Source organism: Chiloscyllium plagiosum, unplaced genomic scaffold, assembly GCF_037043375.1.
Source record: "Chiloscyllium plagiosum isolate Xiang-an unplaced genomic scaffold, Cpla_swu_hap1 HiC_scaffold_1, whole genome shotgun sequence".
NCBI lineage: Eukaryota > Metazoa > Chordata > Chondrichthyes > Orectolobiformes > Hemiscylliidae > Chiloscyllium > Chiloscyllium plagiosum.
This window is the reverse complement of record NW_028270139.1, coordinates 129,964,365-129,982,796: the sequence shown is the minus strand read 5'-3', so window position 1 is coordinate 129,982,796 and position 18,432 is coordinate 129,964,365. Positions and strand designations below refer to the sequence as shown.

General features: G+C 41.0%; 1 protein-coding gene across 1 annotated transcript in view; it reads right to left on the bottom strand.

Annotated features, from left to right (window-relative positions):
• Positions 1–8,144: 8,144 nt before the first annotated feature.
• The window catches only part of LOC122564980 (RNA-binding E3 ubiquitin-protein ligase MEX3C), a 49,507-nt gene continuing 39,219 nt past the window's right edge, over positions 8,145–18,432 (bottom strand). The window contains exon 2 of the mRNA XM_043720601.2: positions 8,145–14,464. Within this exon, the coding sequence (XP_043576536.2) occupies positions 13,206–14,464 (1,259 nt within the window). The 3' untranslated portion in view covers positions 8,145–13,205. The remainder of the gene's footprint in view (positions 14,465–18,432) is intronic.

Here is an 18,432-nt window from a genome sequence, read left to right as displayed (position 1 = left end):
ATGACTTTTTTCACTGTAGGAATTTAATGATTCTCATTTTGTAAAAGTGATCTTATAATGTAATCACCTAAATTTCAGGCCCTGGCTATATTTGCTCAAGGACCTTGTTAAAATTTGACTCATAGCTAAGAATTCCATCGTACAGTTTAGAAACGCACCTTTTCATGGATCTCTGCATTCCTTTTTGCCAGATAGCTCGGAGATTGTCATATGAAATTTTTGTGCAAGGACGCACCTGGCTTGGAGAGAAATGGAAAAGATAATCAGTTTCAGGAATAGGGTGTAGGTTTGCTCGCTGAGCTGTAGGTTTGATATCCAGGCGTTTCATTACCTGGCTAGGTAACATCATCAGTGGCGACCTCCAAGTGAAGCGAAGCTGTTGTCTCCTGCTTTCTATTTATATCTTTATCCTGGATGGGATTCCTGGGGTTTGAGGTGATGTCATTTCCTGTTTGTTTTCTGAGGGGTTGATAGATGGCATCTAGATCTATGTGCTTGTTTATGGCGTTGTGGTTGGAGTGCCAGGCCTCTAGGAATTCTCTGGCATGTCTTTGCTTAGCCTGTCCCAGGATAGATGTGTTGTCCCAGTCGAAATGGTGTTTTTTTTCATCCGTGTGTAGGGCTATGAGGGAGAGGGGGTTGTGTCCTTTTGTGGCTAGCTGATGTTCGTGTATCCTGGTGAAACTTTATTGCTGGAACAGCACAGCAGGTCAGGCAGCATCCAGGGAACAGGAGATTCGACGTTTCGGGCACAGGCCCTTCTTCAGGAATGAGCAGAGAGTGTTCAGCAGGAGAAGATAAAAGGTAGGGAGGAGGGACTTGGAGGAGGGGCGTTGGAAACGTGATAGGTGGAAAGAGGTCTTCTGTGCAGAGGAGATGACCTGGGGTGTGCAGTGAGAGAGGGACTCACTGAAATCTTTGTAGAGAGAGGCAGAGAGCTTCTTCAAGGAAGGCATCCTTGTAAGAGGATTCGCAGTAGGTTGAAATCTTCGAGGAGAAAGTGAGGTCTGCAGATGCTGGAGATCAAAGTTGAAACTTTATTGCTGGAACAGCTCTCTCACTGCACACCCCAGGTCATCTCCTCTGCACAGAAGACCTCTTTCCACCTATCACATTTCCAACGCCCCTCCTCCAAGTCCCTCCTCCCTACCTTTTATCTTCTCCTGCTGAACACTCTCTGCTCATTCCTGAAGAAGGGCCTGTGCCCGAAACGTCGAATCTCCTGTTCCCTGGATGCTGCCTGACCTGCTGTGCTGTTCCAGCAATAAAGTTTCAACTTTTATCTCCAGCATCTGCAGACCTCACTTTCTCCTCGAAGATTTCAACCTACTGCAAATCCTCTTACAAGGATGCCTTCCTTGAAGAAGCTCTCTGCCTCTCTCTACAAAGATTTCAGTGAGTCCCTCTCTCACTGCACACCCCAGGTCATCTCCTCTGCACAGAAGACCTCTTTCCACCTATCACATTTCCAACGCCCCTTCTCCAAGTCCCTCCTCCCTACCTTTTATCTTCTCCTGCTGAACACTCTCTGCTCATTCCTGAAGAAGGGCCTGTGCCCGAAACGTCGAATCTCCTGTTCCCTGGATGCTGCCTGACCTGCTGTGCTGTTCCAGCAATAAAGTTTCAACTTTGATCTCCAGCATCTGCAGACCTCACTTTCTCCTCGTGTATCCTGGTGGCTAATCCTAGTAGCACACAAACCCACCAACACTCTCAAACAAAATCTAATAAACTAAAAAGACCCAGTACAACCCATGGACAAAACCAACGTCATCTACAAAATTCCATGTAAAGACTGCCACAAACACTACGTAGGACAAACAGGAAGAAAGTTAGCCACCAGGATACACGAACATCAGCTCGCCACAAAAAGACACAACCCCCTCTCCCTCATAGCCCTACACACGGATGAAAAAAAAACACCATTTTGACTGGGACAACATATCTATCCTGGGACAGGCTAAGCAAAGACATGCCAGAGAATTCCTAGAGGCCTGGCACTCCAACCACAACGCCATAAACAAGCACATAGATCTAGATGCCATCTATCAACCCCTCAGAAAATAAACAGGAAATGACATCACCACAAACCCCAGGAACCCCATCCAGGAGAAAGATATAAATAGAAAGCAGGAGACAACAGCTTCGCTTCACTTGGAGGTCGCCACTGATGATGTTTCCTAGCCAGGTAATGAAACGCCTGGATATCAAACCTCCAGCTCAGCGAGCAAATCTACACCCTAAACCTCAACCTGAGCTACAAACCTTGCGAGTTTCAGGAATATCACTCAAGACCCTAGTACGGTGTGGAAACATTTCAATGATGTGTCAAAAGCTGTGAAGGAATTAAGGGGAAGTAGAGGAGCTTGAGTGAAGTGGTGACCCAAACATGAATGACCCTCAGGAATAAGGATTGCTTTTGCTGACCTGATTGCAACTGATGAAAAATATAACAAGTGCACAAAACTGATTACTAATGCAGGGTTCCAACCTTCACCCACCTTCAAGTCCAAGATACGCTCCCCCTGCAGGACAGGATGCTTTCATGTGCATGAGGCCATAAGTCTTGGCACTATGGTGCTCTAAGTGGACATTAACAAGCTGCCATACCTGTGACAATGCCACAGGGCCTTCCTGCATTGAGAGTCTCTCAGTCAGGGATGCCAGATGCTTGAGAGGTGCTTCCAACTCTGTTACATTCCTCTACTCTTCATGGCCCATTGGAAAATCAGGAGTGGATGACCAGTTGGGGCACACCTGGCATTCTTTTGTTGCACTGTCAGTAGACATATCACAATGTGGCACTCACTGTGTAGTGGCCAGTGTGCTATTCATATCTCTACTCAACGTAATAGTGCAAACTATACAAGGCTGCTCACTTATCAACAGATGAGCTCATGCACTTTTGTTGAGATGTAGTAGCACTCCACAGATGGACTACACAAGTTGTATATGACTCTTCAAGCCTCAGGAATTTGGCCATTTGAGTACACAGCTCCTATCAATACTTGAAGAAAACACACCTGGTGGGACGGTTGCAGCCTGGCAGGTGAGCCCATCCTTCATCCTCAGAGTTGCCCACAGCTGCCCCTCTCACCCTAGCCCATCATACCTCACTGAGGTTTGTGCCTGCACAAGCAGGTGGTATATTTGACTAATACAACAGTGCCAGCTCGCTCTTCTGCAGATGACAATCATTACTTGCATGTAGCCTGTATTATTTAGCCCAATAGGAAACAAGAAAATAATGATGTTAAATTGCACTGTCATCTGCTACAGAACTGGAGCAGGCCCTCAGAGCAACTTCTGCTTTAGTATGCAGGAAAACAGGAAGGAAAACAAAGACATTTGAATTTTTGGTGCATATTATTCATGAAACAAATCAAGCAATACAAATAGAATATAAATCATGAAAAGAATTAGTTTGACAGATAAAGGAATAAATTCTAAACGCTGAATTAACAGGGTTAATACTGGATCGAAGACAATGGTTAAATTGCAAGAATATTTCATGTATAGCCAGTAGAAATTGCTACTATTTAAGTCGAGTAAAAAGATAGCGCTTATTTAGAATGCAGTAATTATAGTCCAAATTACAAGGCTGCTTCTATGTGATACCAGCATAGTATTCATGGATACAAAATGGGAGTCAATTTAATTTTGAAATGGGCATTTACACCATTTAAAGGTAGGACTGACACTAAGGAAATGCATTTGTGACACTTTGTAGCAACAAGCTTTAACATTATTATATTTGTCCACTGCTTATTCAATCAGTAGTAGTGGCAAGTCCTGGAGTGTGCCAGATCTATAGATAGGAGGCACGATCAGAGCCCAAATCTGGTCACTCTGTTACAGGAAGGATATTAAACTGGAGAGTTCAGAAAGGATTTACCAGGTTGTTGTTGGGAATGGAGGGTTTGATGAAAGGCTAGGACTTTTTTTTTTAAAAACTGGAGCATAGGAGGTTGTGGGGAGACAGATATTTACAAAATCACAAGGGGCACAGTTAAGGTGAATGGCAGGTGTCTTTTTTTCTAGGATGGAGGATTTCAAAACTAGGAGACCTTAAGGTGTGAGGGAAGAGATTTAAAGACTGAGGCAGTAATTTTCTTTTTGTTTACAGAGAGTGGCTCATGTGTGGAATGAACTTCCAGAAGTGGTGGATGTGGATACTGCTCCCCTCATTGAAAAATTCCACGTTTGACAAATATCCTCGCGATGTGTGTTAAGCCTGCTCCAAAACAAGGTCTTGTGGAAAAGACCATTAAGCTTAGAAGTTCTGGATTAAAGTTGCATTTTGGAACTGGACAGCCAAGGAAACTGCAGAATTAATGCAGCCAAACAGTAATTACATCATAGAGCTTACTAGCCTATCACAGACATGTTGAGAGAGGTGCAGGATTGGCAGCTCAATAGTCCAGGATGCACTGTATCAGGCAAATCAAGGAAGGAGGTGTCTCAATTTTGATCAGGGCATCTATTACAGCAGTAAGGAGGGATGACATCTTAAAACGGTTCCTCAAATGAAGCCATATGAGTCAAACGTAAAAACCAAAAAAGGAACAATCACATTGCTGGAAATGTATTGCAGATAACCTAAGAGTTTGAGAGAAGAGCAGAAATGTAAGCAAATTTTAGGGAAGTGTAAAAGTTAGAGGGTAGTGATAAGGCGGGGAAGTTGAAATCCTGCACTAACTGGGTAGTCATAGTGTGAACGGTTTAGAGAGTGGAATTCTTGAAATGCATCCAGGAAGTTTTTTAAGCAGAAGGCCCCACAAGATCATGGACAGTCCTGTACTTAAATCTTAAGGTGACAGAGCCAGGCAAGTGATGGAAGTATCAGTGCATTAGCATTTTGTAGACGGTGATCATAACTCCATTAGATTCAAGATTGTTAAAGAAAAGGACAAAGAGTGAAATGGAGTCAAAGTTCTCAACTGGGGAAAGACTGATTTTAGAGTCAGATGTACAGCATAGAAACAGACCCTTCGATCCAACCCGTTCATGCTGACCAGATATCCCAACCCAATCTAGTCCCACCTGCTTGCACCCTGCCTATATCCCTCCAAACCCTTCCTATTCATATACCCATCCAAATGCCTCTTAAACATTGCAATTGTACCAGCCTCCACCACTTCCTCTGGCAGCTCATTCCATACCCATACCACCCTCAGAGAAAAAGTTGCCCCGTAGGTCTCTCATATATCTTTCCCCTCTCATCCTAAACCTATGCCCTCTAGTTCTGGACTCCCTGACCTCAGGGAAAAGACTTTGCCTATTTATCCTATCCATGCCCCTCAGTTGTGTAAACCTCTATAAGGTCAGCCCTCTGCGTCCAACCCTCCAGGGAAAACAGCCCCATCCTGTTCAGCCGCTCCAGATAGCTCAAATCCTCCAACCCTGGCAATATCCTTGTAAATCTTTTCTGAATCCTTTCAAGTTTCACAACATCTTTCCGATAGGAAGACCAGAATTGCACAAAATATTCCAACAGTGGCCTAACCAATGTCCTGTACAGCTGCAACATGACCTCCCAATTCCTGTACTCAATACTCCAACCAATAAAGGAAAGCATACCAAACACTTTCTTTACTGTCCTATCTACCTGAGACTCCACTTTCAAGGAGCTATGAACCTGCACTCCAAGGTCTCTTTGCTCAGCAACACTCCCTAGGACCTTACTATTAAGTGTATAAGTCCTGCTAAGATTTGCTTTCCCAAAATGCAGCACCTCACATTTATCGGAATTAAACTCTATCTGCCACTCCTCCATCCATTGGCCCATCTGGTCAAGATCCTGTTGTAATCTGAGGTACCCCTCTTCGCTGTCCACTACACCTCCAATTTTGGTGTCATCTGCAAACTTACTAACTGTATCTCTTATGCTCGCATCCAAATCATTTATGTAAATGACAAAAAGTAGAGGACCCAGCACCGATCCTTGTGGCACTCCACTTTAGTAAGATATGATTTGGCCAGAGTGGACTGGGAGCAGATACTTGCAAGTAAATGTGTCTCAGAACAGCGGGATGCATTCACAGAGGAAATAAAGAAAAAGGGTGGGACCATCAAACTATTCTGGGGAGGTAATATTAAAAGAATACCCCAGGTACGTTCAAGGTAAAGGATAACAAAAGAGCAGGGCTCATTAAAGACCACCACAGCAGTGATTTGTGCATGAAGCCATGGACATAGTTAGGATTATAAATGCATATGGTGCGTTGATGTTCTGTAGTGACAGGAACAAAATGTCATTGGGAAAAAAAAGACAAGAAAGTCTGCAATACACGGTGGCTCAGTGATTAGCACTGCTGCCTCACAGTGCCAGGTTCAATTCCCATCTTGGACAACTGTGTGTGGAGTTTGCACATTCTCCCAGTGTCTACGTGGGTTTCCTCCCACGGTCCAAAGATGTGCAGGGTCGGTGAATTGGCTATGCTAAATTGCCTGTAGTGTTAGGTGCATTAGTCAGGGGTAAATGTAGGGGAATGGAACTGGGTGGGTTGCGCTTTGGAGGGTCCACACTGTAGGGGATCTAATCTAAAAGGTATTAGTATGGACAGAGGGGAGGTTCAGAGTAATCTGCCAGACTTGCAAGCAGATAAATTTTCAGGCCGGATGAAACGTTAAGGGAGGAAAGTAGAGGCATCTGCAAAACTAATTCCCCTCTGGGCACAAAACAGATGCCAGAGGACTGACAGTCAACGTAGTATCATTGTTCAAGGAGGGAGCAAGGGAGAAACTAGGAAATTACAGGTCAGTCAGTCTAACCTCAGTGGTAGAAAAACTATTGGAAGCAATTCTGTACAACAAAACAGATCTGCATTTGGAGAGATGGGTTTAATCAAGAACATTTAGCATGGTTTTGTGAATGGAAACTCTATTCAAGTTGAGGTGACCAAGTGTGTATATGAGAACAATGCTTTGGATGCAATCTACTTAGACGTCAGCAATGCTTTTGATAAAACTGAGAGACAGATAGCAAAGACAGGAATCCTGGAATCAAACATTTGGTAAACTGGATCCACAATTGGCTGAATGGTAGGAAGCAGAGGGTGATAGTGGAGGGCTCCCCTGGAAGCCTGTGTCCAATAGAATCAGGATCAATGGAATCATAGATGATACAAAAAAAATTGGTGGGGTGCTAAATAGTGAGGAAGACGGCCTTACATTATTGGATTTTATAGACAAGCTGATCAAATACAATTCAAACCAATTAAATTAAGGAGATGCACCTCAGCAGGACAAACAAGGCAAAGGGATATGAATGCTAGGACCCTGGGAAGCATCTGAGGATTCTTGGTGTGCATGCATTTCATCCTTTAAGGTATCAGGACAGCTGGATTAGTGGTGAAAAAAGGAAATATATTTATTACTCAAGGTAAAGAGTTTAAGAGCAGGGTAGTGGGAATCTGGAACTCAGTGCCTGTGAGGGTGATGGAGACAGAGACTCAATATTTTAGTAGTATTGATATATATATATAAAATTTGGCATCACAATTGTACAAGACTATGCACCAAGTGTTGGAAACTGGAATTTGAATAGCTATGCAGTTGTGTTTTAACTGGTGTGGACTGAATGGGCCAAAAATGCTCTTTTTCTGTGCTTTAAATCTCTATGACTAGAAGTCCTACCAACATGTGATAATGGCACATTTTCTGGACAGGTTAGATTCCTGGTCAGCTATACAGTGGGAAGAACATTGGAGCCTTTAGTAGAACATTGAAACTTAGTAGAAGGAAATTTTAAAAAGTGTGCAAAAGATAGCAGCAAAGTTTGGGCAAAAGGGGTAGGTGGACGATGCACGAGGCATGGTTACTTCTGGAACCTATCCAACAGGAATGTCTGTAAGTGAGCTAATTGAAATTCCAGATAAAGGTCAGAGTTTTGTTGGTAATGGAGCAAAAAAGGTAAATCGAGTTTGCAAGACCAAAAGGTGGTCTTGGTCCACATGCAGATCGATGATTAACAGTGGAACAAGTTTAAGGGGATGAAAGGTTTTTATTTACACCATCTCGTGCTTCAGTAAATGCAGGCGAAACCTCAGCTTCTGCTTATGTTGTATCCAACCAAAATGATTACATGGCATCAGTCACACTAGCAATTCAAGAGAAAACTACACAAAGACAAGAAATTTTAATGGAAACCGTCTTTATTAAGTAACTTTTAATATCAGAAAAATAAAACTCTTATAATTCTCTTTACAGCAAATATATATCAGTGCTTTGGCCACATTAAGTTAAAGGCCCTTTATAAAATATATGGTTTTAAACTTTACTCAATAAATTGAATTCATTTCCCTATCACTTCCCTACATATACATAACAAACGAGGTGTAGTAAAATTAGCAAATACTAAATTCTATTGGTATGGTTTGCCTTGCTTGGTTTGTGATTTTGATAGAAATAGTACACATACTGGTTATCCCCTTGGTTTGTCAATTATAGTGTACAATGCAATTTCAAGGTTTATAGATACAAAATACATGCTCAGTGAACATTCGTTTCATTATCTATTCCAAGATGGCAACTAGTGTTAATCTTAATACTGACATCAACTAGTCTACAAGCAAAAAGTAGCAGTGAAGTTACGCATTACATCATAGATGCCGTCAAGGCAATTCTCATACTGAAAAATCTCGAAATAAAAACCTTTATTTTTGTAAACTTTGAATACGAAATGTAACTTTTCAAGTGGAAATAAAAATAAAATTGTTTATCTACTAGATGAATATATCTATATTTACAAGTACAGAAGTTAACTTGCCCTTGTTGAGTGGAGAACAAAAACCATTTTTGTATTGAAATAATGCTGTTGTACGGCAGTACGAGAAATGAAATCTACTAGACCATCATCTTCCCTTTTCAAGCAATTCCTCTGCTGCCAATTTCCGCGCCCCCACCCCACTCCCCCATTATCTGAAGGTATTGGCTATTTGCCAAGATTGGGATTCACAGGTGCTGATTACTTCCCATCATATCCAAGTAGCCAGCAACTGCACACAAGCCTCAAAACTAAGAATGTTAGCAGGCTGTTCAATGGCAGGAAATTTGGTGTTATGTAACCACAATTAGATGCCAACACAGCTGCTGAACTTTCAGCTAACTGGGGGATGTCACAGAAGTGCCTCAAAAGTGCCATCAGAAACCAAATAACTCACCACAGACACTGATCTTCCTGCTCTGTATGGCACAATTGCTCAAAATGCTGAGACATTAGACCTCCACACAGTTTTGTTTCTTCTACATTATTAAGCACAGGTTTATTCAAGTCAAATCAATTGATTTAAGTGATTTGTTGCCCCACCCACAATTTTCTTCTTACTGTTATGCATCTTGCTCCAGGTAGGTGGTGAGAATAATCTGCATTGCAAACCTATCCCAACCTCTACTCAAAGTGCAAAGGTACATTACATACATAATGCATTTAAACTTCTAGCCTGGTTGAAGAACAGAAGTTCACTGAACTGATGCAGTAAATTAGTTGTTCAGGACAAAACTTTAAGCCTCTAAAATTCCTTCCTAACAGCACTGCGGTGTATCAACTCCATATGGAGCGCAGTGATTCAAATGTGGCCGTTTACCACAATGTTTGGAATTAGGAACGAACAATAAATACTGACCTCGCCAGCAGTGCCCACATCAGCAAGAGAATATATTAAACATTTATGACTTGAGGACCAGGCTACATTATTCTCGAGAAGGTTTAAAATTTAGAAGCTAATTTGAATCAATTAAATCCAGAAATTGTAAGCACTTCTATTGGTTCACTTCTGTCAGCTAGAAATACCAAAAATAAAATAATTTACATCCCCTTCCAATTTGCTTTTACAACAATCTCACAGAATGAAGACCCTGAAAACAAAACTAAAAATGAGATCTGGGAAATAAAGAAGAATTGTACAGCCTTATTTGTTTCAGGAACTGGAATGCAAAAACCTCTAGAAAAATAGTAAAACTAAAAATAGTGCCAACCTACATTTCACAGTTTAAAGACAGCACCTCCAGCAAACTGCCGAATGAAACCTATCACAGTAAGTGTTGAGCACAGACCTCTCTGGGTGACCACGATGTGAGGTAAAGGCCCATAGTCAGAGCTTCACAGAGATTGGAAACCAAGTCCTTTTTCTTGCAGAGAAAAAAATTCAAAGTCTGCAAACCCAACAACTCAAATGTACTTAGCCAACAACAGCTTTTGGGAGTTTCATGTAAAGACAGACAATCTACACACTTGGAAGTTTACAAAATGCTTTATCTGAGAATATACAGTATACTGGGATTTTTTTGGGGCGGGTGAAAAACAAAAAGAACGAACCTTAAAGGAATCTATATTCTAATAGAGGAGTGGCAAACGTCTTAAAGAAATAAGACAAGTTTTTAAAAAACAAACAGAAGACTATGTTATTTACCACTTTCGACTGCAGGATGCTCCTAAAAATGTTTAGAAAGCAAATTCCCTCTGTAATAAACCACTCAGCTGGTGCCCAGCTGTTTTAAACATTTAATGAATCTCCAAACTGCACTGTCCAATCTCTAGACAGAAGACATTCCCATGAAGTGGGTTTGATCTGATAAATTTGTATTTTGTAGTGACACTGATTTTAGACGGAGATGTTTGGTAGTATTTTGGAATTTTCCCAAGGAAACATTTAGTTAACATTCCAAATCATTACAAAATTAGATAGCATTCCATATTTTACATGTGGTGCCAACCTGATTTCGCATTAACCATACACTTCACAAATACCACATGCAAAACCTATTATTAAGCACACTAAAAGGAGAAAAGAGATTGAGCTGTGCATGTCCTGCTGCTGGAAAATCCATTATGAATCACAAATAAGGCTTTCGCAACTAACACTAATCAGACAGATGCCCATACAACAACTTGCTGTCAGAACGCAAAGCTGATCTTGGATTGTTACAGATGTAAATCAGTTTGACTTATTTTTCTTAGACTATAAATAAAAACACAATCCCTAGTCAACCATCTAACAAGTCTAGACATGCTTTTTATTGGCGCATCTTCCCAACCACCCCCCCGCCCCCAAAACTGGATGTACAGGTTTCATCCCATCCAAATTCACCATCTCTATAGAAAGCACTCCTTTCCATATATAAATTCTGAGAAACGCAAAGGTGTATTGCTGAATTCATTAATTAGTCCTATAATAACCACCTCAATGGAGCATATTAGGTCTCTGAACAGATTAAATTTCAGCAAATTATGTAATTCTCGAGAATCACTCAAGTATGGCATAAAGATGCCAAGTCTTTTATATATCAAAATGAATCCAAAATAAAATAATGCTGTTTTCCACAGGTCACACAATAAACCCAGTGCATCCAAACTAAGTAACATAGAAATGGTCCAATTAACCAACTGTTTTCCTCTCAGCAGCTATTAGTAGAGTTACTATTCAACAGCGAAGTTCACTGCAATCACTACTGCTTAAGCAAGCAGTAGCTCTACATAGCTAAATTTAAACACATGAGAGTGTCGTAATTGCTGGCATCACCTACATTTTAAAAAAGGTACCCTCAAAGAGCTACCAATTCGGGATGATCAGCACTTCAGTTGTGTGAACAGATCAGTTACCTTCAGTGGTATAGGATCAGTTAAGATATAATGTGGCAAAATCTTGGTAATGAATACAAGGTCTTTTTAAACTGGTAACCCGTAAATGAGATTCAAAAACTGCCAAAAAAACCCACTTCAGTTTCCTTAATGCAAGAATGAGGAAATTTTGAGGGTACGAAATGAGGCAGAATTGTGCACTTACTCATGGGTATAGAAACAGATCAGTTCAAGCTGAAGCTTAGTCATCCCTAGACAAATGACTCAAAAGGTTGCTGAAAGTTTGAAATCTTCAACAGCAGGACTTTGCAGCTACCCTGAAGGGAAGCAGCATATCATTGATTACAGTCCAAAGCCATTCAACTGTTCCATTAACAAAGTTCCCCCACAGGAAATGAGCCACAAATCTACAGAAAGTCTCTGGGAGCTCAAACAAACCTTGCAGAATGGATGCAAATTCCTTGGCTGATGATTGAGATCCCAAAATGGACAGGACAATTCCTCATTTCTCTCCTTTCTACCCCCCCTCTTAAAAACTGAAAACAAGTTGTTCCCTCATCTCAAAGTTAATAGGAGATTTCTTGGTTTTACCACACTGCAAATTATTTGTTTGCACATCCTGCACTTGGTCATCTTTAAGCTAGAAAGAAATAGCATGTATTAAGACACGTAAAACAAGTAATACAACACAAAGTTGTAAAAACCTGGTTCAATTTGGTTCTTAAATGTGTAATGCGAAATGTAGCTACCACAAATGCAATTTTTTCAACATTTCAAAAAATGTTAGGTAATTTAACATTAATCTTTTAACAGTGAAGGGGAGAGTAAGAGAGTGAACCTTTCATAACTCACAGTTACCAGATTAGAATTACAAATCTCTAGTGGAAAATGAAATAAAACTGAATGTTTCATATCCATTACACTATTTCAAGCATTTTACCCCCAATTTAACCTTTAACTATTTTCACCGCTCTACTTAAAGCCCTGGATTGCGTCCTATGGTACCAGCAACCCTCTGGTATCTCATCCAAGTATGGCTATTGCGTGGAGTGAGGTAAGGGACGAAGAGGGGTAGAAAAGCAAGTCAACAGCCTGTCAAACTACTTGTTATTGGATATCACAATTTCCATGAACTACGGCCAGTAGTTTTAAACAAAGGGACAAAAACAACTGCATTGTATTTGCAGTAGAATCCTTACTGCTAGATTGTTAGATCAGTTAACTTGGTAGAGACTGGTAAATCAAACCCCAGGGGTGGGGGAGATTAATCCAGAACAAGCATCCCTCAAATAAAAGGTGATGCAAGTGGCACAATTTAAAAGTTTTAAAAAGCTCAAGGGCCACTTTCACTGTCAAGTATATTTTTAAATCCTGCATGTACATCCGCAAATAAACTGACCCACCCTGCTTGGTGATCCATGAAATGAGTTTGCCTAACAGAAAACAAAAAAGGTATTACCCAACTTTTAAAATTTACAGTAAACTCGTAGCCTAATCCTACGAATCCAACTACATAACAGTCACATTTTACCAATAGGAAGTTTTCAGACAAGTACCAACACACATTCTACCCTCCTTCTCCATCAATCATTCTACCCCACCCCTCCACCCACCCAAATGTCCATTAAGAGTAGATGCGAATGGCCTGAGTAACAGGGGTGTTGCACACTGGACACTTTGGATCTTCCTTGTCACAGATTCGGTTGGCACACTCCATACAGAAATGGTTGTGGCCACATGGCACCAGAGCTGCAATCACTTCACTTTCAAAACAGACCACACAATCACGTTTGCCCCTGGCCATACCAGAGCCGGACGAGTCGGTGGGTGAACCAGAAGTAGTGCTACCATTGGAGGAGGAGTAGCTTGTACCATTAGAGAAGGCAGAGATATATACTGGAAGCTCAACTTGACTCGCCATGTTCAAAGGGTCACTACATGGCCGCCTTGCAAGGGGAAACTCTATGTTTTCTATAAAGGTTGGTGATAGGCGAGGGGTAGTGGGTTGGCTGTCACGGGCTATTGTACCAATTGTCGACTCATTACCAAAGCCAATAGGATTTGCTTGTTCGAATGGACACCAGATCACAGACTGAGTTGTAGCTGGAAGAGAATCAAAGGCAGGCGATTCAAACCCCAGATCTTCAGAACTCATGGCTGTAAATGATTCTCCAAACCAGAAACCACCTGCACTGAATGGACTTGTTGGACTGAAGTCAGTCATCTGGTTACTTCCAAAGTAGGAATCAGTTGATCCACTGCCAAGAGAGCTCGAGCTGTCATTTCTGTAGCTAGACAGAAGTCTATTGCGGGTAGGAGGAATCGAGTTCATCTTCCCCCATGCAGATTCAAATCCACTGTTGTCAAAACTCACATCTGTGCCATTGGAATGGAAGTCATTTTCTTCATTGATTTCAATATAATTGCCTGTACGAACAGCAATGTGTGCTTCTATCTCTTCCCTGGCTCTATCAACATTTTCAGGCATGCCAGTCACTTCAAACACTGGCTCTTTATCACGGCTAGGAGTGACTATATATGTATGGGTTTGTTGTTGAATTCGCTTAATTGTAGCACCTTTGGGCCCTACCACCAGACCCACTACACGGTAGGGCACTCGTACCTGAATGGTGGTTTGCCCAGGTAGACTTGGGGTGCCAGGTACAGAGAGGCCAGCTAGTCCAGGTGTTGCCCCAGGCACTGCTCCATTTTTGTTTCTTGATGCACGTATCATTGAGAAGTGTTCTGCAGCTGAAATGATCTCTCTTTTAGCCATAGCAACATCCTCCTTTCTCCCAGTGACGACAAAAACGGGCTCCTCTCCTCTAACTGGAGTCTTGATGTAAGTGTTGGTTTTTGCTCTCAGGGCCTTGATTTTGCAACCTTCAGACAGTAAAAAGGATGGCAGGGGAGTGGAAAGAGGAAGAAAAAAAAAGTTAGCAGATCTAAATATACAATAAGATAACGTTGTCTGCATTTTCAATGTATCAAAATTAGCTTCTCTCAAACAGCATTTCCTTTAATTTCTCACTGTATAATCTACTTAGAAAAGGCTTCATAACAGCCAAAGCAACAATTCATGCACAAATAATTGCAGTCCATTCCCACAAAAGGACACAAAGCACAGTTAATGCATTCAAATTTAATCACTTCATTTGGCCAGTATGAACAAGTGACAATAGAATCATGGGGAGAGATAAAGAGATTTTAAAAATATAAATATAGAACTATGATCTACAATGCAGTTAATATGTATAAAGTTAGTCGATATCTCTGAACAGGTTGATAAGTAAATAAATAATAGGTACAGAAGTAGATTCTTGCAGTGCAATGGTAGCGTCTTTATCTCTAAGCTGAGAAATCTGGGTTCAAGTTCCACCTGCCCCAGCAATGTGTAATTAGCAACCTGCTCAGATGTTATGAAAATATCTATATGTACAGAAGACGTGGGAATGCGGCATAGTGGTAGTGCCCCTATTTCTTAGCCAGGTGCTCTTGGTTCAACTTCCACTTAACCCAGAGCACGGTCATAAAATATCTGAACATTATTATGATTTTTCAAAAAAATGTACGTGCAGAAGAAAGGGGCTCATGGCACAGTGGTAATGTCCTTACCTCTGAACCGAGAGACCTGGGTTGAAACCCCATCTAGTCCAGAGGTGCACAATAACATCACTGAACAGGTTGATTAGGAAAATATCTAAGAGGAGGGACTGCAAGGTTCTTGAGCAATTTGACATTGGAAGTGAAGTGGTACTGGAGGTTTCAGCAGGCTTAAAAGTGGGCAAATAACCAGATCCAGATGAGTTGTTACATCCGATGCTGTGGATTGTGAGGGAAGAAATTACAGGGGATCTGACCTAATTTTTTCTAATTCCTCTCTGGCCACAGTTACCAAAGGACTGGTGAACAGCTAATGTGGGTAAACTTCTCAAATGTGGGTGGTAGAGATAAACCAGGTAATTACAGACCATTGAGTTTCACAACATTGGTAGGGAAACTATTGGAGAAAATTCCGAAGTAGAGAATTAGACAATAGGTGCAGGAGTAGGCCATTCTGCCCTTCGATCCTGCACCACCATTCATTATGATCATGGCTGATCATCCTCAATCAGTATCCTGTTCCTGCCTTATCTCCATAACCCTTGATTCCACTATCCTTGAGAGCTCTATCCAACTCTTTCTTAAACTAATCCAGAGACTGGGCCTCCACTGCCTTCTGGGGCAGAGCATTCCACACACCCACCGCTCTCTGGGTGAAGAAGTTTCTCTTCATCTCTGCCCTAAATGGCCTACTCCTTATTTTTAAGCTGTGTCCTCTGGTTCGGGACTCACCCATCAACGGAAACATGTTTCCTGCCTCTTCACTTGGTCAGTCAAGTCCATTTGCCCGTTTTTAAGCCTACCAAAACCTCCAGTTCTACCTCACTCCCTATGTCATACAGCTCAAGAAACTTGCAGCCCCTCCTCTTAGATATTTTCCTAACCAGCCTGTTCAGCGATGTTATTATAGTCAGCATGGCTTTGTCAGAGGGAGTAGTTCAACTCTTGCAAGAGGCTAGATAAGCTTAGGTGGTTTTCTTTAAGAGAGAATGATGATGATGGAGGGAGATCGGATTGATGTGCAGCAGATTAGGGGCAGGACAGGGTGGATAGAAAGCAGTTGTTCCTTTAGTTAAGGGTCAATAACAAGGATGCATAATTTAAAAAAAAAAGGTGAAAGGCAGAAAGTTGAGGGGATTTGAAGTAAATTGCTTTCACCCAGAGAATACACCACCTAGGAGGCTGTGCATTCCAGATTCCCATCACCCTTTGAGTGAAAACAGTTTTCTTCAAATCCCCTCCAAGTAGACAGGCCCAGGGGTCTCTTCTGTATGAATCTTTGATTCTAACACTCCTCTGGTGATTGAGATGGTCCAGAGTTCCTCTATTCCACCAAATTTGATTTATTGCTGCTCTTGGATTTAATGGTATCTTCTAATGAGCACTGAAAAAATTATTTTCATTTCATCTGTCACATCTTTTTCCCCCATCATCAATTCTCTAGTCCGAATTTCTAAAGATAAACACTCACTTTGTTAACTCAAAATTTATAGAAATTCTTACTGTTTTAATATATATCTGGCTAGCTTTGTCATTTTAAAAAAATATATTCGCTGTTCAATCATCGAAACTGCCATCTGTCTGAAAGCATATATTGTGTATTCTGAAAAGATGAAGTGTCCTCTTAAATACCTACCACTGCAACTTAAATTTACCAATATATTTTAGCCAGTTCTGTTTTTATGCTTCAAAATATTCCTTATTTCAGTGTTTAAAAAAAGTCTTGCAAAACTCTGCCAATGCAAGATTTAAATATAAATTTTATCTGCTGGTACTTAGGGTGCCTTCACAATGAGATCATTCATTTATCTTCTTTCATTGGAATCATGAATTTGATCATTCATGTTCTGCTAGTGCAGGCCACTGCATTGTATCACAGGCTGGTCATGCAAAGGATGTACTGTCATTCCCCAAAATAGAGAAAATCCCATTGAGCTAGGCATCTCTTGCATAAATTTTTCATCAGCATTGATCAAAAATAACTATCACCAACTCTGGCTCAAGTATATAAATGCCCATGGTCCTACTCTCATTCACCAAAACAATCTTGGAAGCAAAGATAACCATCAGCCTAATTCTCAACAAAAACACAGTCTTCATAAATATCTCTTGCCCTTCCAATAAACAAAGAACTCATGCGCCTTTGTCTTAAGGAGCCATTTGATAGCAGTATAGAGAGTGGTAGATGATCTCATGCAAGGGTCAGCCTCTGACTTAGGCCAAAGAACTCTTATACTTTCTACTTATCTGGTGTATAGGGAAAAATAATGACTGCAGATGCTGGAAACCAGATTCTGGATTAGTGGTGCTGGAAGAGCACAGCAGTTCAGGCAGCATCCAAGGAGCAGTAAAATCAATGTTTCGGGCAAAAGCCCTTCATCAAGAAACCTAGTTTGAGGGATCGTTCATCAGATTTCAAAAAAGTTTCTTCATGTACAATTCTTCAGCCACATAGTGCAAACAAGAAGTCATAAACAAAAGTTATAATTTTCTGATGTTAGATCATGCTGCAAAACTTAAAACAAAAACCAAAGAATTGCAGATATTGGAAGTCAAAAATTGCTGGAAAAACTCAGGTCAGGCAGGATCTGCGAAGAGAAAGTAGGTTAACATTTTGGGTCCAGTGGTTCTTCTGGCACTACCCTCTCTTCCCATCTTAAACTTCCTTTAGAAGTGTTCCTTTGTACCACCCTAGTCCTAAATTGGGGAATATAATCAGGGAAATCTTGCCAAAACGTATACAAGGCAATAGTCAAACCACAACTGGTCAATTCTGGTTCCCCCTGTCAAAGTAAACATATAAATGGGGTAGACTCAGTGGGGCTGAATGACTTACCTCAGTTTCTACATATTACGATTACAACTGATTTCAGTATTCTTATTGTCTCTATTGAAACTATTGTGGTCGGCTGTGAACAAGTTGGTGGAAGGCCAACATATACAGCAAAGTACTAATGACAATAGAAGTATGACAAACCTCAGGAATGTTGTAAGTACATTATATGTTGCTGACACTGCACCATGCCTCTTTCCAGATGTGTAAGCACCTTCCTGTAAAAGTTCGCTAATGGAATAAGACAACTGCTTCCAAAACACCTGTTCTGGAAAACATTTAAAGCAAAGCAGTTTTAATTTGTATTGTCGTGGGGAGTATTTGCAATTTCCAGTGATATATTAGTCATACCCTCCAGTTTTAACTGTCACTTTACTAGTTGCTCTGAAAAGCTGTTGTTGGAAAATGACAGTCA